At 34.6% G+C, this 26,028-nt stretch overlaps 1 protein-coding gene across 1 annotated transcript; it reads right to left on the bottom strand.

Annotated features, from left to right (window-relative positions):
- Positions 1-3,700: 3,700 nt before the first annotated feature.
- Positions 3,701-22,800, bottom strand: LOC111517063 (aldo-keto reductase Mvan_2161-like). Its single transcript, XM_074178894.1, has 6 exons — positions 22,593-22,800; positions 18,908-18,988; positions 18,742-18,849; positions 11,710-11,990; positions 10,434-10,604; positions 3,701-3,955 (listed from the first exon to the last, which is right to left on the bottom strand). The coding sequence occupies exons 1-6, from the start codon at positions 22,741-22,743 to the stop codon at positions 3,782-3,784; spliced, it is 966 nt and encodes a 321-aa protein (XP_074034995.1). The 5' UTR covers positions 22,744-22,800; the 3' UTR covers positions 3,701-3,781.
- Between the last annotated feature and the right edge of the window lie 3,228 nt (positions 22,801-26,028).

The raw sequence follows: 26,028 nt of genomic DNA, 5'->3' as shown, positions 1-26,028 counted from the left end.
GGTGTTCCTAAATTGATTTTTATATTTTTTGTGGATAAGACACACTGTTTCCAAAATAAAAAGACATACTAAGGTCAGAATTTTTTGCTTCACAAATAATGGGCGGCATGAATCCCTGTAGCTAGCCTTGCATAAATATCTGATGGTTCTTTTTTGTAGAGAGAATACCATATTGAAACGAAATTTTGCACAATTTCCCCAGAAACAAATTCCATAACGTAAATAGGATTCAATTTGTGCAAAATAAACTGATTTTGCGATAGTAGTGTCTAACTCTCTTGCAACAACTCTCACTGCATGACATCCTGCTGCTAGTCTTTTACATAAGTAGTCGACATAGAAATCGAATTTTATATTTTCAACAATGAAGAACCCTAAAAATTTGTTTTCTCCAAATTTTCAATTTTTACATTTTCCAAGTGTACTTCCCCTATGTTACATCTAAACGTGATCACCTTTGTTTTATCGATGTTCAATGATAAGAGATTGGAATCACACCACTCTTTAACCGTTCTTATGTCGACGATGATTTGATCAAGTAAATTGGAGGCTGTATTGCTATGCCAGAGGATAGTGGTGTCGTCAGCGAAACATGTGAATTTACCACTTATGTTAACATGGACCAAGTCATTGACATAAATGAGAAACAACACCGGTCCCAAAACGGAACCTTGTGGAACCCCACTGTCAATGAAGCGTTCCTCTGATGAAATTCCATCTAATAGAACATTCTGCCGCCGATGAGAAAGGTACGTCTCATTGAAATGAAGCGAGAATGAAAGTAAATGACAGATACTTGCAATTTAAGAATAAGTATATCTTAACTTATTTCTAAGAATATCCTCGGAAATATGAAAGAGATCGAATTTTGTATTATTCCCGTTTGTGACTATTCTTGATAAAGGAGAATGCATTCCATAGTTACACCTATGGTAATCTATTGCAAAGGTTAGATTATTTCGTGTTTTTCTAGAGGGAACATGAAGATTTACTTGGGCAAGAAGAGTTGAACAATTAATTCTAAAATTAAGCAATTTAAGAAGGAATATAATATCTATATGACCTCTGCATAAACTAAGTTTCGGTAAACCAGTTACAGACCGAATTTCTGAAAAAGAGTGATCACTGAGAGGTATAGACATCTTAAAGGCAATATATTTTATAAATTTGTTTTGTACTTTTTCTATACTGTACTTATGAATTTCATAAGTTGGTGACCAAACACTGCTACAATATTCTGTAATCGATATAACCAAAGCGAAATACAATAACTTGATAGAATTAATGTTGGTGAAGTCTTTTGTAGTCCTGCATACAAAGCCTAACATTTTCATTGCTTTGCTAAAGATCTGTTCATACTGCAGGTGAAAATCCATTTTGACATCCACCACTACACCAAGATCTCGTATGGATTTCACAAATTCTAATAGTTTGCTTGCTACAGTATACATATTGTTGTAATGAGTAAGTGATCTAGAAAAAGACATACTTTTGCATTTAGACACTTCACATCCATATCATTGTCTACACACCATTCAGTAAAAGATGTAATGTCATTCTAAATATGTTCGTAGTCAACTGTGTATACAATGGTTTTGAATATTTTCAAGTCATCAGCAAACATTAATACTTCAGAATGACTAATTTTGGTTTTGATATCGTTGACAAATATATTAAATAGGAATGGCCCTAAATGGCTTCCTTGTGGAACTCCTGAGCCAACAGAGATTTATTGAGATATAAATCCTATAATTTTTACAACTTGTGTTCTGTTACATAGATAATTTGTATAAATTCTGTATAAATTCCAAGTATTTTTGTTACAATGGATCTTTTTACAAACAACTTTTTGGGTTGGGAATGGGTAATTGTATGTCACTCATTCGTGCAGACTTGGTCATGGCAGAACTACAAAATATATGCATTAAGAAGTTGTTATTTTCACTGCCTGTTTTCAAAAGATATGTTGACGATATTGTTACTTCCATTCCAAAAAACAAACAAACTGAAATATTAGACACTTTTCATAGTTTTCATCCAAAACTAAAATTTACTCTAGAAATGGAAGAAAACAATTCGTTAGCATTTTTAGATACTAAAATAATCAATGATGCAAACCGAATTTTAAAGGGAGACTGGTATCATAAACCAACTTTTTCTGAGAGATTTTTAAATTATTTTTGGAAACATAATTTTCAAAGTAAAATCAACATTATAAGGAATTTAAAATCAAGAGCAATTGCCATTTCCAATTCTAAATTCCATAACAAAAATCTCCAATTAATTGAGAATTACCTAGTAAAAAATAATTTTCCTAAAGCCCTCATTAGAAAAATAATTACAGAAATAAGGTTCTCCTCCCAAAATACAGGGGTGAAACCCAAATATCATAAAATTCCATTTGTAGAAAATGTATCTGTTAAACTTAGAATACTACTCAGTACCGAAGAAATAAAAGTGGCTTTTTCGAATGAAAATACAGTTGGAAAGCATTTTTTCTCGAAAGAAAAAACTAAAACACCACAAGAAATACAATCCAATATTGTGTACAAATTGAACTGTGGAAGCTGTCACAAATGCTATGTTGGTCAAACCGGACGGTACACACATGAGAGACTTTAAGGAACTGAATATAAAAAACCCCACAGCTCTCGTTGAACAATAAAAAAAAATAGGAACATTTTTTATTTTGATCCTCCAACTAGATGTTCAACCATATTTATCCAAAAGACTTTTGAGCGAAATGATACATATCCTCAAATGCAATATATTTCAATTTAATACTTTTTTCATTCTTTATCTTCCTGACATTGATTAAAATCACAGATGAAGCCATTCGTTTGTTTCATGTCGTTTTGTGTTGGTGTTGTCTCGGAAATTTGTTGTTGCAATGTTTTTTATTTTTATTTTTTAAATATGTATCTAATATATCTGATGGTTTTTAAAATATTATTATTATCAATACGAAAAAACTACTTGTCGATGAGTAATTTAATTAAGAACTCATTATTTCTTGTGAAATTGAAACGATAATAATCTATAAGTTTTGTGGAAGGTATATTTATGAAAATTCATTGCTACAGAACCCTGAAGAAGATTTTAATTAAATTCGAAACATCAGCAAGAATACAATTGTTTTTTTAAGAAAAAATGGAACCTGTTACCCAACCAACCCCTTTTTCAGAAAATCAATCGGTAAGCCTGGGGCTTGAACCGCCGACCAACACGGTGGTCGATTTGAGCGAGTGAACAAAGCACCCACGTCGAACCGACCGACTACTGACCGACCATAGTGAATATGGATGGGTAATTGGGATAAGTGCCATTCGAGAAGCTGTCTTTGATTAACTTTCTTCATATACTGGAAACGCCTACCAACCCGTTTGAAATTTTGAGGTTAATGGAGTTTCACAACTCGAGTGCAGCTGTGGGTAATTATTGAGTTTTAAACAACATCATAATTGACATTCACTGAATAATTACACTTGACTGGTGGACATCATCAACTGACCGAGTGATGCCACGTATGCTAACTACACCATTGAAGTGTGAAGTCAAGAAAGTCCTAAAAGAAGATCACCCAAATACAGAGTAAGATACGTTGAAAGACAAATAAAGATCGACGAACATTTTTGAAACAGGTGAACAAATTCGGTAATGTTGAATAAATTAAAGAGGATTGTATAAAATATGACATTACTGCTTTCGAATGAAACTTTATTTTTCTCTAATCTATCCAAAATAAGTATCTGCCGTTGTAAGTTTTATGTATGAACATTTTTTAGGCAACAGTATCTGGATCCCAGTCGTGTTTCTTTCTCTCGAAGTTGCTCAAAATGCTCATATCAGCTTCTGGGATATTGAAGTTGAGATCAATATTTTGTTCCATGTGTTCTTTCGAACGAGCTTTTGGAATGATAGCAAGGTTCTGTTGAAGAGACCAACGCAGTAAAATCTGGAAAAAAAGAACACACCATTTTTCAGTCTCCATTTGTTAACTACTTGAAATAAAATATGTGAATATAAAAACCTGTTTTCAATATAAAATATTTTTAAAATGATCTCGTTTGCAGAATCGACAGGTACAAAATTGATTACCGTTTATTTGGTCTGATACAAGTTCAACATCTCTTCAAAATCTCAATATGTGGTGAGTGAGATAGTATGGCATTGTCTGTGCTTATGTTTACCTTTGAAATTTCTAATTATTACTGGAACAAATGGTAAAAGCTATTCATAATATTGTTGTGAATTATTTCCTGAAAAACATAACGCCGGCCGCCGCTGGTGGTCGTCGTCAATCGACTGTGACTTGGCCATGGTCGCGCTCAACTCTACTTGTGTTTTTAGATAGTTTTAAGTGTAGTGGCGCTTCCAGAATAATTCTATCGTCTTTGAGATACTTCGATTACCATATATAAACACTACCGACACGCATATGGGGGAAGTCTAGTTGAAGGTGTGGTTTGAAGTGTTTTGATTGTCTTCCGGGTTTTGCTGTGGTCGTCTTCGGTTATAATCTTCAAACGTTTCAACTGCAACTGCTTCAGTCATCTTCAGTGGCGCGGTCGAAGTACCTACTCTTCTTGATGTGTTAACTGAAAGTTTCTGTTGACACGTCTTACAAGAAAGGTGTTTTTTCTTCTTGTTGAAAGATTGCTAGCGTTCAGACTATTCAAAAAAGGGCAAGTAAAAACTTCCAAATAACTATAGACCAAACTATTGGCAAGAGTGATATCAAAAATCATGGAGAAAGTCGTAAACCACCATATCCTTAAATATTCGGAATAACGTAATTGAGAAACATTGAGAGTCGAAAGCTGTTGCGCTTGATATTTCTAAGGTCTTTTGATCGTGTGGCAAGAGGATTTGCTGGTCAAACTTTGATGCTAAGCTATATAGCATACTATTAGCTATTGGTCCATCATCGTTATTCATAATATTATGTTTACTTATTTCTACACAACAGTTAACAAGTTAACAACAATAGGCATCAAGATGCCTGTTCTTTTTAAAAGTCAAGATTTCGTTCATTCTTGACCTAAACTTTTTCTTCCTTATTATATCATCTACAATACTCCTCGAGAAACCGTTACTGACTGGTATTTCCTGTATTGCCCGTTTTTTTGTGATATTATCATGTCTGAGAGGAAAAGTTAAAAGACGATGGTTTTTAAAACAAGTCATACACTACAGAGCCTTTTAGGAAATCCAAAAAACAAAGTCAAGAATTCGGAAAACTAAATAAGGACTGCGATGCAAAATATTATGGACAGGCATAGACTTCAGTTCATTAAGATTAGTTAGACAAGTTAACAACAACAGGCATCTAGAAGCCTATGAGAGTGTGAAAATAAGTAAACATAATAATATTATGAATAACGATGGTGGGCCAATACCCAATAGTATACTATACAATAGCTGTTTAAAATAATTATCAGATTAACCTGACTATTACATAAGGACACATTGTGAAATTAATTTAAGACTAGTAGATAAGCCAACGGTAATGGGCCATACTTATATGATTCAGATAAAAAAAGAATACAAAAAGTGTAAAATTCTTGTTGCCGCCTAATTAATGGAATTCGTAAGTATGATTCAATTTCTGACGCCTTCAAAAACTCCCGCTGACACAATATGAAAAACCGTGTGATTCATCATTTGGGTTGTTTTGTTCATAAATTGATCACCCTTCCCCATTCTTCTCTTTTGACACAAAAACTAATTCTGCGTGAAAATATTCACTCAAGAAACATTAGACATAAAAACAAATTAACTATCGATCGAAGAGGTTCTGCAGAAGGGACGACACACAAAGATCGTATGGGACCCTACTGCATCAATCGAAAGGAAGTTGTACCAGATTTTGAAAAAACACCAAGTCTATTTTTCGGACAAGGAAAGATCATGGCTAACACCGCACCACAGTAAGCCCCCTCACTTGTATGGTCTACCCAAAATCCACAAGAAGGACGTTCCGCTTAGACCGATCATCAGCTCCAGAGATTCGGCTACTCAAAACTTGTCTAGATTTTTACTTCCCTTAATACAACCATTACAAGGAAAAACATCGTCTTTTGTGAAGAATTCAAGACATTTTGTCGAACTACTAGGGTCAATTGAAGTCACACAGGAAGATCAACTAATTAGTTTTGACGTGGAAAGCCTTTACACCAACGTTCCGGTCGAAGAAGCACTCCAAATCATACAGAGAAAGCTATCCGAAGACGGGAACCTGAAAGAGAGAACGAATCTACCTATAGAAGTAATTATGGAATTACTAGGATGCTGTGTACGAAACTGTTATTTCCAACTGAAGGACGAATTCTTTACACAAGATGAAGGACTACCAATGGGATCGCCACTTTCACCAGTCATAGCCAACATATATATGGAGTGGTTTGAAACTCTGGCCATTGAAGAAGCCCACAAGAAACCTCGAGTCTGGTTGAGATATGTTGACGACACCTTCATAATATGGAACCAGGGGAATACTGAACTAGACGCCTTTCTGAAACACATCAACAGCGTGAGACCTTCCATCACTTTCACAATGGAGAAGGAAATCCACAATGAATTGCCATTCTTAGACGTTTTGGTGAAGAGGACCGACACTAAGTGGGAAACATCTGTATACCGAAAACCCACTCATACGGGACAGTATCTGAACCACGAATCCAACCACCATCAATCGACAAAAAGAGGAATCATCAAGACTCTATTAGACCGTGCTTTTGGGCTCTGTAATACAAAGGAAGGTCTCGAGAAGGAACTAGACATCATCAAAAATGATCTTCAGCGGAATGGATACTCCAAAGCGATGGTAGAAAAGACTTTGGCTAAAAGACAGCAGGAGCCTCGCAAGGAAGAGAAGCCGTCACAACCAGTGCTTGCACTTCCCCACATCAGAGGATTATCGGAGAGGATAAGAAGAATTGGTTCCAAGTACAACATTAGAACCTGTTTCAGATCCGGTAACACTATCCGTAGCAGCCTCACGAAAACCAGGCCCCCAAACGCGGACTGCGATTCCAAGAATTGCATTTACCGGATACCCTGTAAGTGCGGAAAATCCTATATTGGTGAAACTAAGAGGCCATTGAATGTTCGCATTGCCGAGCACAAGAAGCACACACAGCGAGGAGAAACCAGCAAATCAGGAATAGCAGACTATGTTTGGACCCATCAACACAACATCGAGTGGTCCCAAGCTGAGATCTTGCACAGAGAGGAACATTGGTTCAGGAGAAAATTTAAGGAAGACGCATACATGTTGTCCAACAACGTATTCAGCCAGGCCAGCGTAGATATACGAAACATATGGAAACCCATCATCAAACGGAAAATGACCAACTCCCGCCAAATCGGTCATCTCTCACGGAATCAGTGAAGCGGAAAATGGAAAGTAGAGAAAGTGAAAGTATTTCAACGACCTATAAAATAGTCATCTCTCGGAGGAATCAGTCCAGTCATCACCCGAAGACGATTGTAGATACCAACAATCGAAACGTCGTGAACTAACGTGACTTGGAATCTCTACACTTTTTTATTTTTTATTATTTTCTTTTTTGCATTCCTTTAATTTTTATTTATTCAATTATTATATTTTTACTTGTAGGTTATTTCACTATCATTTCATTTCAGGTTTATTGTTGCCTAATATAATTGTTATTTTCAACTATTCTTTTTTAATTATTCTTTTTTACTTGTTTCAGGGATTTCAAATCATTTTATATAGTAGACAATGGAAGTCCGAACTAGTGAAATTCATCACGAAACATTGTCAATCACCTTCAAACAACAAATTAACTATGCCACAACATCGCACTGCACAGTTTCAGAGATCATTTCTTTTTGGTGCTGTAAAACTCTATAATTCATTGCCCGAGCAATTGAAGAGATTCAATATCAGGAAATTCAAATACAAATTTAACAATTATATCTATGTTAGTCAGTAATGTAAATTTTTGCTTTTTAGACAACAGTTCAATTAAATTAGATTATTTATCAACTATCTTTAGAAAGTAATCACAAATTATTATTTTATTTACGTTTCTCATTTCGTGGTACCATCACTGTTAATTGCTTTTATTTTTGTATGTTTGCGTGCATTATGGAGTGGTGCTTGTTGGTTGAGTTTTAGAGTTTCTTTTTTCATTTTCAAATATATCTTTGTATTGTTTTTGTTTTGTATTATCAATAAAGCCGATTCATTATTATTATTATTAATATTGTGAAATTAATTTAAGACACTTAAAACGTGGGTACCTAGAAGAGGTATCTGTGGCATAAATAAGGATAACATTGTTCGTATTTTCAGTTTAATCTTCCTCTTGAAGATGATCACATGGTGATCGAAACACGTGTCGAGGTGTTAAAATAACGGTTTGGGGTTGGGATAAAACTCCAGTAATATTCATTACTACACCAGAAGTTCCAAACAGTGCATCACAAGTAATGTTCCATATAAAGAAAATCTACCGTGGACCAGATATTTTAGTTTTTCTTGCGGAAAACAACACAAACAATGTAGGTACGCAATGAAAGTACGAGCCGACATAATTTTCATAATAACATGATTTCATGAAATCCATAAAAAAAATTAAAATTTCCATGACTACCACACTCGATATGCAGATTAAATTTGGCCTATAAGATACGTATTGAATAAAGCTATGAATAAATCTTCCAATATATTTCTTTATAATTACTTGTTAAATATTTGTCCTCCAATTGTTTCAATCAAAAAGTGAAACAGTTCCTCATCAACTCAAATTTCTACACTATTGCAAAATATTTAGACACCCCCCCCATTCGCATGAGAACGTTTACAAATTAAGTTATTTTATTTAGTTATTTTGATATCTTCAATCGCTTTCAAAGTTATTAATGTTTTGATATGTTTGATCGTTCATGCTTTATATCATAGTATTTTTGACTGGCTCCGCGATTCTTTTCTCTGAAATATAAATATATCTATTCAAATACTTTAGTAATACGACTTGCTACAAATGTAAACTTACATGAACGTAGTCAAATAAAGTATTTCTATACCCATGAATGAATCCGGGTATTTTTTTTTGATTGAACATTATTTTCATTCGATGGAACATACGAAAACTTTTTGCCAAAATATGGTTTATCAACGGTCATCGTGTTCTATCCTGTATAGCAAATGATATTGATTCATTGACTATTTTAGCATACTGACAAACATGGTGAATTTATTTCGTTATTCTTCTATTTTAATAATCAAACTCAATAGTTTACATTGAAACGGGCAATTTTTCAAGGAAAGATTAGATTTTGGAAGAAACTTTTTGGCTTTCAGTTCTCTATCTTTTCACAAAAGATTGTTAAAACTTCCAAAAAAAAAGAAGAAAGCAATTGAGTTCAAATTAATCTCTTCACGAAGATGTGTAGCAGTTACTTTCAGATACAAGAAAGAAAGAAAAAAAGGAAGGAAGAAAAGGAATGAAGGAAGGAAAAAAAAAGGATGGAAGGAAGGAAGGAGGAAAAGAATGGAAGAAAGAAAGAAAGAAAAGGAAAAAAGAAAAGGAAGAAAAAATTCCTCTCGAACAACTACTGTCATATGAATATTGAATTTCATGAAAGACAAGAGTATTTTTGAAAGAACTATTTTCATGTGAACATTGAATAATACGATAATCATGTTTTCCTATTCAATCTGTACTCTAAACATTCATTATGGAATTTAAATAGATATCAATCATAGGAACGTTACACAATTCCACAATGAATGTTTAGCATTGTGGATTTATCTCTGACTTAATGGTTTGTGCGGAACAATATCGGTTTCCACGTAATGCCAAGCAATTACACAATAAAACACGTTTCTCAGTTTTTTAATGAGCAATGCAACTAGCACGTTCCAAAGTCATTGTGTTCATAAATTGGATAAGTAAAGTTCATAGGAACAAATACTTTAAATTATGAATAATAATAATATCGGCTTTATTATTTCATAAGCAAAACAAAAACCCAACATAACTTAAAATATTCAACTAGCAATTGAAATGAAGGGCGAATTGTTTTCTTATTTATATTTGATGCTGACAAAATATCACTAAGATTAAGACTAACCTCTCTACCATGGCGTTTAAACTCCCATTAGAAAATAATGTAATATTTTTTCCTATTGAAAAAGTCGAGTCGGTCCTATTGATGGGTGCAGTGTGTCTGTTGACGGTATAATTCGAAGGAATAACTATACCGCCTTCAAAAAAAGTTTTTTCAATAGCCTTTAATTGAATACTTATGTGTTGGAGAATATCTTGGTTACTACTGGAGATATTTTCACATTTCTATGCACACTCACCATAGTATATATTGTACCATTACATAAGGTATAAGTAACTAAGTCAGCCTAACCTTTTACGTTGTATACATCCACCTGTATATTTATTTACCTGCGCAGGGGTTTTGCCTAATTTTTCGGCAATTTTCTTCACTTCCGGATGGTCCAATAAATCCTGATTACTAGTTCCCCCTAAAGATGAATAACCTTGGACTACTATACCTTCTTCTACTATGCAGAATGCCACTACTTCATCTGGGTGATAATTAGGGTTCCACTCGATCTGTAATTGAAAGATTACATAAAAAAATATAGGTGAAGTAAGGTAGTTTCAGATTTGTAATGTATATGTTCAAAGTTCAAACACTCTGTATAAGATAGTATACTTTCTCGAATACTATTTTACTTTTTATACAGCGTGTAAAAGCCGAATGGAATAATTTCATCAGTTTGGACTTCCATTGTCTAATCTAATATATAAAAATGGATGTTTGTTGGTTGGTTGGTTGGTTGGTTGGTTGGTTGGTTGGTTGGTTAGTAAGTGATAAACTTCTACATCGCTCAACCGATCGTAATGAAACTTGACATGTATAAGTAATTTTTCATAGTGCAGGTTTTAAGGCAAACAATTTTTCTGTAACGCCCCCCTAGATGGCGCTGTAGAACAATTTTTTGAAAGCACTGTTCTATAATGTTGCGCACGCCTAAGTTCGTTGATTCTGATTCTGTCAAAACATTGGAACAGCAGCGATACAGCAACATAGTACTAATTAGTACTACAACTACTAAATTCTAGGCGAGCGAAGCCGCAGGAAACAACTAGTATAATATAAATTGATTGGAAAACTCTGAAAAACAATTAAAAAGTTAATAAGATTAACCGAAAATAACAATTTTATTGAACAAAAAACTGAATATACAAAGAAATAACATACAAGCAACAACCAAACAAATAAAAATTGGAACATTAATAAAAGCTGAAAAATAAAAATTGAAAATTATTATTAACGAAAATTGAAAAATAAAATATTAAAAGAAAGCAAACCAAGTTATGTCACGACGTTTCGATTGTTCGTATCCACAATCGTCTTCGGGTGATAACTGGACTTATTCCTCCGAAATCCGACTATTTATAGGTCGCTCGAGTACTTTCACCAATCCCCGGGAGTGGGAGATGACCGTTTAGCGGGAATTGGTCGTTTTTAGTTTACTGAGAAGGAGACGGCGAGCGAGAGTCAATACTTTTGTTCTGGTGGGGGAAAAGTGTTTTCTATATAAATGAAAGAATTGTTTTGCAGTTTGGTGTTGAAGAGTAGACTATTGTTACATTTCTCACCGGTCACATTTGTCACTACTACTAAAGATAATAACAGAGTATTATACTTTACCTGATTCACTGCTGGCTTTACACCATGGTCATTCGCCAATAATTCCTTTAATTGATCAAGGTTGAAGTTGGACACTCCAATATTTCTCGTTAAGCCGTTTCTTTTCCCTCTAACTAGCTGTTGCCAGACACTGGAACGCCATTTTTCCACTTCACTTTTCGATAAATTTTCTCTATCAGCTCCTGGCCAATGCATCAAATATAAATCGATGTATTCACAATCCAAATATTTCAAGGATTGTTCCAGTGCCTCGTATGCCTTTTCTGCCCCAGTACCGGGATCTACATAGGTACGGGTACAATGCCGAAATGAGTGAATAGAATATATACCTCTCAGTTGAATTTCACTAGTTCGGACTTCCATTGTCTACTATATAAAATGATTTGAAACCCCTGAAACAACTAAAAAAGAATAATAAAAATGAATAGCTGAAAATAACAATTATATTAAGCAAAATAAACCTGAAATGAAATAATAGTGAAATAAACTACAAGTAAAAATATAACAATTGAATGAATAAAAATGAAGGAATGAAAAAAGAAAATAATAAAAAGTGTAGAGATTCCAAGTCACGTTAGTTCACGACGTTTCGATTGTTAGTATCTACAATCGTCTTCGGGTGATGACTGGACTGATTCCTCCGAGAGATGACTATTTATCGGTCGTTGAGATACTTTCACTTATCCCTGCTTTCCATTTTCCGCTTCACTGGTTCCGTGGGAGATGACCGTTTTGGCGGGAGTTGGCCATTTTTCGCTTGATGATTCCTGATTTGCTGGTTTCCCCTCGCTTTCTGTGTTTCTTGTGCTCGGCAATGCGACCATTCAATGGCCTCTTAGTTTCACCACTATAGGATTTTCCGCACTCACAGGGTATCCGGTAAATGCAATTCTTGGAATCGCAGTTCGCGTTTAGGGGCCTGGTTTTCGTGAGGCTGCTACGGATAGTGTTACCGGATCTGAAACAGGTTCTGATGTTGTACTTGGAACCAATTCTTCTTACCTTCTCCGGAGAGGATAAATTGCATTTACCGGATACCCTGTGAGTGCGGAAAATCCTATATTGGTGAAACTAAGAGGCCATTGAATGTTCGCATTGCCGAGCACAAGAAGCACACACAGCAAGAGGAAACCAGCAAATCAGGAATAGCAGACCATGTTTGGACCCATCAACACAACATCGAGTGGTTCCAAGCTGAGATCTTGCACAGAGAGGAACATTGGTTTAGGAGTAAATTCAAGGAAGCCACATACATGTTGTCCAACAACGTATTCAGCCAGGCCAGCGTAGAAATACGCAACATATGGAAACCCATCATCAAACGAAAAATGGCCAACTCTTGCCAAAACGGTCATCTCTCACGGAATCAGTGAAGCGGAAAATGGAAAGCAGGGATAAGTGAAAGTATTTCAACGACCTATAAATAGTCATCTCTCGGAGGAATCAGCCCAGTCATCACCCGAAGACGATTGTAGATACTAACAATCGAAACGTCGTGAACTAACGTGACTTGGAATCTCTACACTTTTTATTATTTTCTTTTTTCATTTCTTTATTTTTATTTATTCAATTGTTATATTTTTACTTGTAGTTTATTCCAGGTTTATTTTGCTTAATATAATTGTTATTTTCAGCTATTCATTTTTAATTATCCTTTTTTAGTTGTTTCAGGGGGATTTCAAATCATTTTATATAATATCAGACAATGGAAGTCCGAACTAGTGAAATTCATCATGAAACATTGTCAATTACCTTTAAACACATATACCTCTCAGTTTTCAAAGGGGACAGTTTCGAAAAATTATTTTAACCCTCGTGGTTTAACCTCCTACGAAGGGTAGATATTACCTTCGAAATCTTCGAATGGTATCCTAATTCATTATTTCTTCACCAAGTTAATGAACTAATCCGAGCCTTAAATAATTTTCAGGTCATTATTTGAATGAAAATTATAATATCGAATCTCCCTTCAGTAGGGAGATTCGATATTATAATGAACGGTTTTTTCTTTGTTTGCACTGTGCGTCATGGAGAACTTGGGTCATTTAGCGGAAGCTATCTCAGTCTGGAATATCAGTAGGATATAAAATGGTGTGTATGTCTTTTGGATCACTCTATATTTGAAATATTCAGTTTTCTACATCTTGGTCTGTTTCCACCTGGTAGAAAAAGAGCAAGCTAGATGAGTGTGACGAAGACATAGGCGATATTTAATTGTACTTTCCTTCACTGGAAAGGTCATGGGTCCAATGGACGGATCATGGGTACCCAACTCTATATTTACCCTCTATAACAGTGGTCGCCAACCTCTTTAATGTGTTGAGCTACTTTGTTAATTTTGGAATAAACAGCGAGCTACCCACACGGAAGCCACGTAACGCAACGTAAATGAAATAATCCACAGTTAATTTATCATTATATGTATTTATTTTACTATTTCACTGGTAATACATAATACATAGGTACTAATAATAAACTAATAACAAAATAACTAATATTACTAGTACGTACTTGTTCATAGCTACATTCCTACCTATCAAACGAAGGTGTTTGAAAAATAAACACAAACTTTTATCCAGCCACAACGGCATGTCACATATGATTCAAAAATATTTAATTATAACAACAAAAAAGTAAAGCACTATCATGAACATAAACATTGAAAAATAAAAAAGCACGTTCAATGAGAAGGCTGACACTCAGATTCATCGATATTTTTTTTAATGTTTGCAGTATAATTTGATGCAGCCATTCGAATACAATTATCCAAATGTTCATCTGTAAGTCGATTGCGATATTTGTTCTTAATAAACTTCATATTGGAAAAAGAAGATTCACACAAATAGGTTGAACTGAATAATGCTTTCACTTTCAAGGCAACACGGCATAGAACTGAATATTTGTCTTTACTCACAATAGGCCAGATAAATTCAGTACTTGAGACTAACGATTTTAAGGCTAAATCATTTTAAAACTCAATGACTTCCATTTCTGTTGCAGCGATGTCTTCGCCAAAGTTCTGCAAACTGTTGGATATCAATTTCCATAAAGGGTGAAACAACAAACTGCGCTACTAAAGCCGTTTCATTGAAATCCTTAAAACGATTTTTGAAGTTATTCTTCAATGTAGAAATTATTTCTACATGATATTTGTTGTCATAGGGTTCTAATGGATTTTGAGATATTTTTTCTGAAAGAATAGAAAAATGCTTGGTATCGCTGTTAATTAGGTTTTGTTCCCAAAACTCCAGCTTTTTGATAAATGCTTTTATATCAGTAATCATTTCCGCTAGTTCTTTGTCTCTCCCCTGAAGCTGCAAATTAAGTTCGTTTAATTTCTCTGTAATGTCCACGAGAAAACCAAAACCTTTAAGCCAGATTGAATTTTCTAGTTCCGGAGTCGGTTCATCGCGTTGTTTGAAAAATTGAACTATGCCAGATAGGACATCATTAAAACGTTTCAGCACCCGTCCTCTACTTAACCTTCGGACTTCAGAGTGAAGGAGTAGGTCCCCGTATTGACAGTCAACTTCATCGGCCAAGGTTCTGAATAACGTTTGAGCTCTAATCTTGTTCACAATTTTTACCACCAGTTTCATAACGTTGTTTAATTTCAGGAAATTTCCACATAATGCTTGCTGATGGATAATGCAGTGGTAACAGAGAAATTGCGGAAAAGTTTCATCTTTACGACATAACGCCACCAGACCCTTATCACAACCCACCATAGCTGGAGCGCCATCGGTTGTCAAGCCTACCATTTTCGATATTGGAATTTTCTCGGAAGGCATAATATTTTTTAAATGAGAAAACAACTCATGTCCAGTAGTGTGTCCTTTCAGTGGAATGAACTTCAAAAGATCTTCTTTAATCGTAAAATCACTAAAAACCATCCTGACGAACACGGCCATCTGGGCAGTGTCAACTACATCTGTTGATTCATCCAGTTGAAGTGAAAAATAAACACATTTATCTAAGGCAGTTCTTAACTGTAAAAAAATATCATTGCTCATTACTTCTACACGTCTCATCACTGTATTAGCAGAAAGTTTCATAGATTTTATAGCTGAAACTATCTCGTCTTTATTTCTAAAGTTGGCAAACAACGAATCAGCAGCTTCTAAAAACGCCTGTTTTCATAAGGTTTCTTTTTTTGTGCAATTATCTGGGACACACGGTACGATGCTTCAGTTGCAGCCTTATCAAAAATATTGATTGTTGTCCAATTAACTGCGTTTTTAACTGTTCCAGTTTCTCCTTTCTGGCGGCAGAATGTAGTGGGAATGATTTTTCAAAATTAGAATGTACAGTTTTATGATGTCTCTCAATATTTTCTTTTTTAGCAACGGAGACCGAAGTATTACATAACAAACACACATTTTTATCTTTAACTTCTGTAAAAAAGTATTGTTCTTCCCATTCCGAATGAGAGTGGCATGTCTTTACCTTCTTACAACTGCTTGCCATAATATTATTTTTGTTGTTCTCTATTAACCCAACCGTTGGACGTTGGTTACGCGTTCAGTTTTAAACTAATCGCAATGTCGCCCCGCCGTGCGTATTTATCCAGTTCAAAGCAATCCAGATCGTTCTCCAACACTAACGCGCTGGTCCGGCTGGTCGGTTCTAGCCAATTCTAGCTTGATGGCGTCAGTGGCAGATCGCTCACCGCAACGTTGCCGCTGTTTATGTTTAACATTATGACAATTAGTTTTTTTTGTGGAATTTTCGGAAGCTTCTCTGATTTTTGCAGTTTGTATTTTTTAAATTAAAATCGTTGTGAGAGCTACCAGAATTGCCTCCGCGAGCTACCAGTAGCTCGCGATCGACAGGTTGGCGACCACTGCTCTATAACAATTGTTTTCTACTAGAACATATTTCAATTTACGGTTTTTGTGATTACGGGGTATAATTAATATATCGTATGTATATTGATTGAAATCCCTGTTGATATTTTTTTTTGTGCCACCAACTGTGGGTTAAAATTACTGCCAAAAACTTAGTGATATCTATCGAATAGTGATCTACTTACTTGAATTCGTTTTATTTTTCTGTAGTGCATAAGAGTTAAATAGATATTATTAGGTTTTTAAAATAAATAGCGACACTTCATAATTTTGATAGATCCAACTATCACGTGCCCCACATTGGGCGCCAGGGTCTTTTGAAAAGTGGTTTCGAAATTGAATAGCCGAGAAGGAATGAAATAGCCTTCTTGTTGGTGATTATGTTTGTTGTTGATTATGTCTGTTGTTGGTTTAGTGTTTTCAACTCATATTTAGAATTATACTCATTCAGATTATCGCCATGAACATACATTATCAGTGAAGTTGATCCGAATTGGATCTATTGAAATGAACATTCGTATAGAACAAAAATAAATTAAGTTGGTACGTAATGATAATGTATAAGTTGCGATATTCTTAAAGAAAATGTCTTGTTTCCATAGCCATGATTCAGCAACGCAGACGTTGCGACCTCCTTTGATAACATCTACCGCAGGAGTAGACGAAACATCAGGTATAAAACACGTAGACCACGGACAAAAACCCGAAAAAACTTTGACATGGAATTGTTATCATTGAATTTCGACTTCGATATTGTAATAACATTGAATTTCGATTTGAAACTTGAAATTTTATCAAATTTCGACGTAAAATGCGAAATTTCATTGAATTAGATTTTGAATTCGGTATTTTGTCAAATTTTGACTTGGAATTTAGTGAATTCTACAATTGAGAAAATGTGTGGACCTTCTACGCCTCCGTAGAGATGTATGATGTAGAAAATGAAAAATAAGAAAAAACATTTCAATCCAAGCTACTCACGACGCACACTGGGGCCAAATATACCAATAGTTGGCAGGAACTCCAAAAAGGAATACAAGCAATCGGAGTCAAATAACACACGATTGTAAAGTTGAATAGTGTCTGCTTGCAAGACAATATGTATTGGAGCTCAGATCTAGCAGGAGTTCTGTTCAACTTGATTTGACGTTAGCTATTTTTGCAGCTGAGTCAGTTGTCAAACCATTGCGTCGTAAATTTGTGTTGTTAGAACTCTGGTGTGTTCATTATTGAAAATTTGATTTTGACATGGGTGTTTATACACAGGTTAGTCTATTGGCTCATGATAATAATTTGTTTGATATGCAAGCAATTTTGAAAGTATTACCAAAATCACTAAGAGGATCAATTTTTAATTTAATAATTCAAAGTTCAATTATGATTTTAGTTGTAATTAGAGCAAATCATGATTCCAATTATCATTTCCGAATGATCTTCGTAGCATGCAATCACATAATAACAAAAAAATGTTGCACGTATTTGCTCTATTTGAAGAAAATATCATTTGAAATTAACAATACCAATTCTCAGTTTGGGAAATATCGTTTTTTGTTATTTGTAGGAACGGGTTCCTCAGAAATATGTATAACTAGAAGGGAATTATTTAATAAAATGAACGGTTCTGGTTATTCAAAATTAGAAGAGCGAGTGAACGCCTCAAAAAATATCGTCGAAATGCGTACAAAGTGTCCAAAACAAGGTTGGCCTGCACTGCATAAAAAAAATTCATTCTTCGCCCTGGATTTCAAGAAAAGATGGCAGAGATCTAATCGAATTCATGACAAATTTATTATGAAAAACGAAAACTGGCTGAATACTTCAATAAGTGAAAGTAATAAATTAGATACAATGCTGTAAAATTCACATTGTAAAGTAAGACCTCGTTGATCCTCAGGTCGTACAAGTTTATATACAGTTTCGTTCATAAGGAGCGGCAGCTGGTTAACACATTTTGATTCACATTTTTCAAAACAGCATTGTGAAGAGAATTAAAAACCTTTCAGAATGATATGGCACGTGGCCCCCTTTTCAATAGGGATTTTCAGGGCAACAAAAATGTATTTTCATACTTTCCCCCTTGAAAATAAAATTGACGGTATATTCAAGATTTTTCATACTATTTTCATGATGATATTAAAGGTGAAAAATATTCAGATTCACATCCTATATTTATTTCAGAACTTACATAATTTGGTTGTGATGAAAATGTCCTTTCTGGTGAGGTTATGTTTAGGAAGAAGTACTTTCAGAGCCTTTCCAATATCTTCTTCATTTTCGTGAAAAGCAGCAGTATCTATAATGCATGAAGCGATGAAGTGACGAATTGATTATCTAGTAATTTTTCCACCTACCTATGAGCCTATATCCAACAGACAGAGCCAAATCGAGTACATTATGAATTAATTCGGTACCTTCTATTAGGTAAGTTCCAACTGAAAATTTGTTTATATCATGAAGGGGAGTAAATATACACACTATTACATATATGCATCTAACAAAAAATTTCCCTTTTTTTCCAAGAATCAGATGAGTGTATAACTTGAGAAACAATGAAAACCTTTTCATTTTTTGCTTTGCTATATCTTATGTTTATTTCAAAGAATATTTAACATGCACTTGATGTCTTCAAGGAGAATACATTGTTTCACCTTACTGGTTTTTGGGTGTATAACCTTTTCAAATCTAAATAATAAACAAAGCTGAAACAAAAGAGATTCTGCTGAAGTGTAATAAAAGGAAAAGTGAAAACTTCACTCCAAAAGTTACTGCATAATATAAACCACTGTATAGTCCAATTAGTCATATTCATAATGTTTGCCTACAAATTGAAAAAATCAACGTATTTAAAAAACACGTCTGAAGAAGCCATATAATGGCTTTTTCACGCCATATAATGGCTTCTTTCAAGTACCTGATTTTTACCTAAGTTTGTAATGAATTAAATTAGCTGAACTTATGTACCAGTTTCCACATTAGAAAAAATATTCAGTAACGGGGAGTTATTCAATTCTAATTGATCATTGAGTAAATTACCCGAATTCCTGAGTATATTGATTTCTTAACATTCTGGAAGATTGAGTTTCAAACTTTTCTCTTCTAAATGTAACACATCGTATTCATGATTGAACTCATGTCCTTCTGCTAAAAGGTGGTTTGCAAATGTGGAATTCGTCTTTCTATTTACAACACTCACTTCTATTCTCTTTAATTCTTTGGGAAAATTTTCCCCCTGTTTGGCCAATAAAGAGTTTTGGGCAGGAGCCACAAGTCAGCTTGTATACTTTTGATCTATCCGATACCGAAATTTTTTCTTGATTGTTTTGAATAAATTTTCTTAGATTATTGTTCATTCTGTAAGCTAATTTTACGCATTTTTCTTCAAAAAACGGGCAATATTATTGGTTAGTTCACCCAAATATGACAATATCCTATAACTGACGATAACGCATCTTGAATTCGGGTAGACCAGGTCCATAGCTTGCTTTTGTAGTTTTTTGGAAAGATTGGAGTCTATTATAATATTTACCTTATAGGTAACCGTTGCTAACCGCAATTTGTTTGACCAGTAAAATAGACTAAAATGATATCTTAGTCTGTTTTACTGGTATAGATAGGCATTTAGGCAAGTTCATTGTATATATCAATTCCATTCATCCGTCAATAAAATTCACCACCGAGAGGGAGGTGAATAATTCAATAAATTACCTTGATTTAACCATTACGAAAAATTATAATAAACATGAATTTGCAATTTTCCACAAACCATCGTACACGGACATTATCATACATAATTTCTCCACACATCCTTACCAGCATGAAGTTGCTGCATTCAATAGTATGTTTCACCGTCCGAGAGTAATTTCCAGAGAGAGCTGAGTTGGATCAAACAAATTGCAGTTAATAACGGTTATAAGGTAGACCATGGACTTGGTCTACCAAAATTCAAGATGCGATAACGTCAGTTATAGAACATTGTCATATTTAGGTGAACCAACCAATAGTATTGCCCGCTTTTTGAAGAAAGAATACGTTAACGTAGTTAACAGAACGAATAATAGTCTAAGTACATTTATTAAAAACAATACGACAAAACTTCGATGTTGGATAGATCAGTATATGAGCTGACTTGTGGCTCTTGCCCAAAACTGTATATTGTCCAAACATGGAGAATATTTTCCCAAAGAATTGGAGAGCATAGAAATAGTTTTGTAAATAGAAAGACCAATTTCACATTCGCAAATCACCTTTTAGCAGAAGGACATGAGTTCAATCATGAATACGATGTGTTACATTAAGAAGAGAAAAGTTTGAAACGCAATATTCTAGAATTTTTAGCAATCAAATAGAATCAGGAATTCGGGTAATTCATTGAATGGTCAATTAGAATTGAATAACTCCCCGTTACTAAATATGTTTTTTCAAATGTGGAAACTGGGACGTAATCTCAGGTAATTTAATTCATTACAAACTTAAGTGAAAATTAGGTATTTGAAATATAGGTACTTCAAATTGTAGAATAAAGTATATTAAGACAAAATGGTTTAGACTTTCGCGGCTGAGGTTTTCAGTATCACTGTTTTTCGAGTTTGAGAGCCGTGGATTTTTGGAATTTCTTTCTGACGTGTCACTGGCGCGAGTGGCTAGCTTCTTCAGAGGTTCAACCATCATGACCGAGTACAACAAGCCATGATGGTTAAACCTCTGAAGAAACTAGCCACTTGAGCCAGCGAAACGGCAGGAAGAAATTCCAAAAATCCACGGCTTTCAAACTCGAAAAACAGTGACACTGAAAAGTATATTAAGTATTGAATATGTAGAATTAGTTAGCAAAGACACGCCTGAAGAAGCCATTGTATAGCGAAACACGTGTTTCGTTTTTGTAAAATTGTTTAGTGAAAATCCCACAATGAGGTGTTTTTTTAATACGTTAGTTATGGATTTTCATCAAGTATCGGCCAACTCCATCATGTATGAAAAAATCAACTAAAAAATTGCAATTTATATTTAGCTTTCTTGAGTGGTCGACGTTTAAGAAAACAATCTTTTTTCGTTTTCAAATAAAATCCAAAATTCACTTCAATAGCGGAGCATATTAGAAAATCATCTGATGATCACGCTATTGAATGGAGTTAAACAAAAATTATCATCAAAGAAACTCATGAAAAAATTATAAAACTCAGAGAATCCGCATATATTGTTGCAGCAGGTAACAAGTTTATTTCGAATAGCTCTGTGGAAATGAATCGTACCTGGTGCCACTGCTAAGAAGAGAGGTTGAAAACGGAAATAGGCACCTTAAATGAATTCTCAAAAAACATCCAGTATATATATTCATGTAGACTATCGCATATGAAATCTATACATTTTGACGTAATTCAAAAGAATTGAAGCAATTTACAATTTGAGGCGGAATTTTTTGGAATTTTTGGGTTTTGAAACCGAAAAAGATTGTTTTCCGGAACGTCGACTACTAAAAAAAAATATGTTTAAAATCTGTTTTCCTGTTAATATAATGCAGTCACTTTTCGGGGTGAACTTTTCAGTTTGTCTTTTATTACAAAGATTCTCAATTGAATTATGAAGCTTTGTTTATTTTTCAGGTTGCGGAAGGATATCCAAAAAACCAGTTTGCAAAATACTTATTTTCCAAAAAATATTTTTACTTCGTCTACGGTGAACGAGAGGCAAGATGCAAAGGAGATATTGTATTTGTACAATTAATCAGTTTTTTTGATAAGTGAAATCATCAAATACGATAAGTTACTGGTAAAAAGAAAACTTTTTTCGAATTTACGCAGTAACTTACCGGAGTGCACTAAAAGTGCATTTTCTACACCAGCAGGAAGTTCCCTTTACATTTTTTTCAGGTTGCGAAAGGTGAAAATACCCAAAAAATATTAGATAGAAAACAAAGATCACCTAAAAAAACAACTTTCGTGCAGGTGTATCATATTATTTCGAATATAAAATATTTCACTCATTACAGTAGTTAAGTTACCCACGAATTAATATAGAAGAAAAGTAAAAATATCTCACATCCAATAGCAGGCATGATATCGCCTGTATTCAGATGGAACTTCATATATTTTGTTGGAACCGAAGTTTCTAGACATGACACTTCAAAAACTGATGAACACAGCAACAAAAAGTACACATAAGAATTTAGCGAATATAATGCAAATGCCATTATCGCTAATTTGTTAACAGTTCTTTACACTAAACAGAAGTGAAGTTAAAATGATCCCAAAATACTTAGTTGATTTATATATCGACCAATATGATATTTATTTTGAAGGTCAACACGTTTCTATTGATAATTTGAGAGCTTTAACAGTATTATTCACTATTATTCACGCTTCTATTTTTTAACACTCATTTGATTTCGAAATTATCATGTGCATTTCCATTATTAAACGCATTCGATGCATTCGTTGATGTTTTCGCAAATTAAAAAATTCAATGGAGAAATATGATATCAATCGTTGTATAAAACACTAAAAATGCTGACGAGAATGTGTTATCAAAAATCTGAACTCTAAACTCTCAAGAATATTTTAGTTTCAGTAAGTCGAAGTAACAATTTCAATAAAAAAGCCATATTACGCTTCTTGTCATTTTGTCTTCAAAAAACACTCTTCAATGTGAGATTTTCATTAGAATGTTCACAAAACCGCGACATATGTTTCGCTATACATCTTCGGGCATCACAATATTGTTTGTACAAATATTGTGCCGTGCTTCAATAGAAATTTGAATCATTATGAATGTTACTACCTGACAAATTTCTTTCTACATGATATATTCACTATTTGAACTGTTTACTTTTCTAGGAACAACTCATAAAACTGGAGAAAAATGAATACAATTTTAACTCGAGCCTTAATTTTACCCATTAATAGGATCTGTCATAATTACCAATTTCCTGGTTCCAAACTCCTCTGCCCCTCTGTCAAAAGATGGTTCACAAATGTTGAATTGGTGTTTCCATTCAAAAAACTACTTTCATTCTATTTCATTCATTTGGAGAAAGTTTTTTCGGTTTGTCCTATATACAATTTTGGACCAGAACCACAAGTCAACTTGTATACTTCCGATCTACCAGATATTTGGTTCTGTGAATATCATCGGTTACGTTATCGTCATCCACGATCTCCGCTTTGATATCTTCGTAGATAAGGTTGATTTTATCTTCAGCAACTTGACGTCACAAGTCATCCCATCATCGCGAATATCGTCGGTCACGTTTTCCTCATCCATGATCTCCGTTTTGATATCTTCGTAGACAAGGTCAATTTCTTCATCACGTTCAATTTTTATCCGTTCATTCGTGGTAAAGCAATTCAATTCGGGAGTGCCTTCATCAGAAACAGATTCATTGGTTTTCTCGATTGTCATTTCTTATTTACTGTTATTCTTTCATACAACATAAAATATAAACAAATCATCTATCTTTGTATTATATTTTGGTTGGATGGAAGAGCAAGGTCTGCTCATGTTGCGATTTCTCCGTAGCATGGTCAGAAATTGAATCCTGCCATTTCATAGGAGGTTATATTTTTGTTTATATATATTTTTTTTCTTTGTATTTTGTTCCTATCAATAAAATCAATTATTATTATTATTATTATTATATCCGACTGGTTTCTCCTCGCTGTGTGTTTCTTGTGCTCGGCAATGCGAACTTTCAATGGCCTCTTAGATTCACCGATGTATGATTCTCCGCACCGTTTGGTGGTCTGGTTTTTCTGAGGCTGCTACGGATAGTGTTCCCAGATCTGAAGCAGGTCCTGATGTTATACTTGGACCCAATCCATTTTATCCTTTCCGATAATCCTCTGATGTAGGGGAGTACAAGTACTGGTTGTGGCGGCTTATCTTTCTTGTGGAGCTCTTGCTGTCTTCCACGGAATGGTTACTCCAGAGTGATGGTAGAACAGGCTTTAGCTAGCAGCAAATCCGGAATAGCAGAGCATGTTTGGACTCATTAACATAACATCAAGTGGGCTCAAGCTGACCACAAAGAGGAACACTGGTTTAGGAGAAAATTCAAAGAAGCCGCATATATGTTGTCCAAGAACGCATCTATTCAAGCTAGCGCAAAGATACGCAACATATGGAAAACTCTTATCAAGAGAAAAACGACCAACTCCCACTAAAAGGTCATCTCCCTCTAAAACCACTGAAGTGGAGAGAGGGATAGATGAAAGCACTCGAATAAATAGTCAGATCTCGAAGGAATAAGTCCAGTTATCACCCAAAGACGATTGTGGATACTAACAATCGAAACGTAGTGACGTAACTTGGTTTGGAATCTTTCAATTTGTATTTTCATTTTTTGGTAATAATATTTTTAATTTTTTTTAATTTTCATCTTTTATTAATATTTAAATTTTAATTTTTTTGGTTGTTGTTTGTATGTTATTTCTTTGTAATTTCAGTTTGTTGTTTAATAAAATTGTTATTTTCGGTTAATCTTTTTAATTTTTTTTCTAGGATTTCAAATCAATTTATATTATATTAGACAATGGGAGTCCGAACTGATGAAATGTTGCAATATTTTCAATTATTGGAACACACTTGCAGACCGGTTTCGGACTGTTTAGTCACTCGTCAGTGCCAGGTAATGTCTATCTGTTTGAAAAAAATCTGTTTAAAATCTGTTTTTCCGTTAATCAGCTGTCGCCCCCATACGAACGAAAACTCTCTCTCTCTCTCAGAAGTTGAGAAACTTGTGCGAGCTAAAAACTAACGAGGTCTTACCTTTTAACGTGTGAGTTCCTAACACGGTTGCAGAATCATTCCAGCTTCAACCAGATAAATTCTCTCGAGAAAAATATCTGGTCGAGACGGGAATCGAACCCACGGTCTTCCGATCGTGAGTCGGGCGCACTACCACCGCGGCCAATTCCACATCAACATAAAGTCGATGATTTCCGATAATTGAAAATCGAATTCCTTCAGAGTATTATTCCTCAAACTAGGCTGAAGCGGGCAACAAACAACAGATTTGTCATCGCCCCATCTGCCTGTGAACGAGGTAACCAACCGCATATTCGAAATTTTCCCAATTCCTCATATAAGGAAAAAACTTTGCATTGAGACTTTATATTGATGATAGACACTACCTTGCTCTGACGAGAGATCAAACAGCCCGAAACCGGTCTGCAAGTAAGTTCCAATAATTGAAAATGTATTGCGGCAGTTGTATCGCCAACAGCATATGCAGGAATAACTTCTGTGAAGAATCCTGCACTGACACCTGTTGGATATAATCCAACCCTTCGTGGTATTATCCAGGGGAGTAGTTGCTTTGTCCATTAACCTACAGTGTAGTGAGTTGAGACGGGCCTGAACAAATTGTTCCTTTTGATGATTAGATTTACAGCCAGTCTTCAAGTATGCCCACTGACTATATGTGAAAAAAAAAATAGAATGAAAATATTTCTGATTGATTCGGCCGTTACTTGATGAA

This window comes from Leptinotarsa decemlineata, unplaced genomic scaffold (assembly GCF_025532065.1).
Source record: "Leptinotarsa decemlineata unplaced genomic scaffold, Ldec_3_MD MMD2_tig00004307_RagTag_RagTag, whole genome shotgun sequence".
Classification (NCBI taxonomy): domain Eukaryota; kingdom Metazoa; phylum Arthropoda; class Insecta; order Coleoptera; family Chrysomelidae; genus Leptinotarsa; species Leptinotarsa decemlineata.
This window is presented reverse-complemented; position numbering and strand designations above follow the sequence as displayed.

What these genes read in the sequence shown, in the direction of transcription:
- LOC111517063 (XM_074178894.1), bottom strand. Translation starts at nt 22,743, where the DNA reads ATGGCATTTGCATTATATTCGCTAAATTCTTATGTGTACTTTTTGTTG. An exon ending in TAAAGCCAGCAGTGAATCAG is followed by an intron (nt 10,605 to 11,709) that starts GTAAAGTATAAT and finishes TTTCAATTACAG; the next exon opens with ATCGAGTGGAACCCTAATTA. An exon ending in TAGGCAAAACCCCTGCGCAG is followed by an intron (nt 3,956 to 10,433) that starts GTAAATAAATAT and finishes CTTTTTTTCCAG; the next exon opens with ATTTTACTGCGTTGGTCTCT.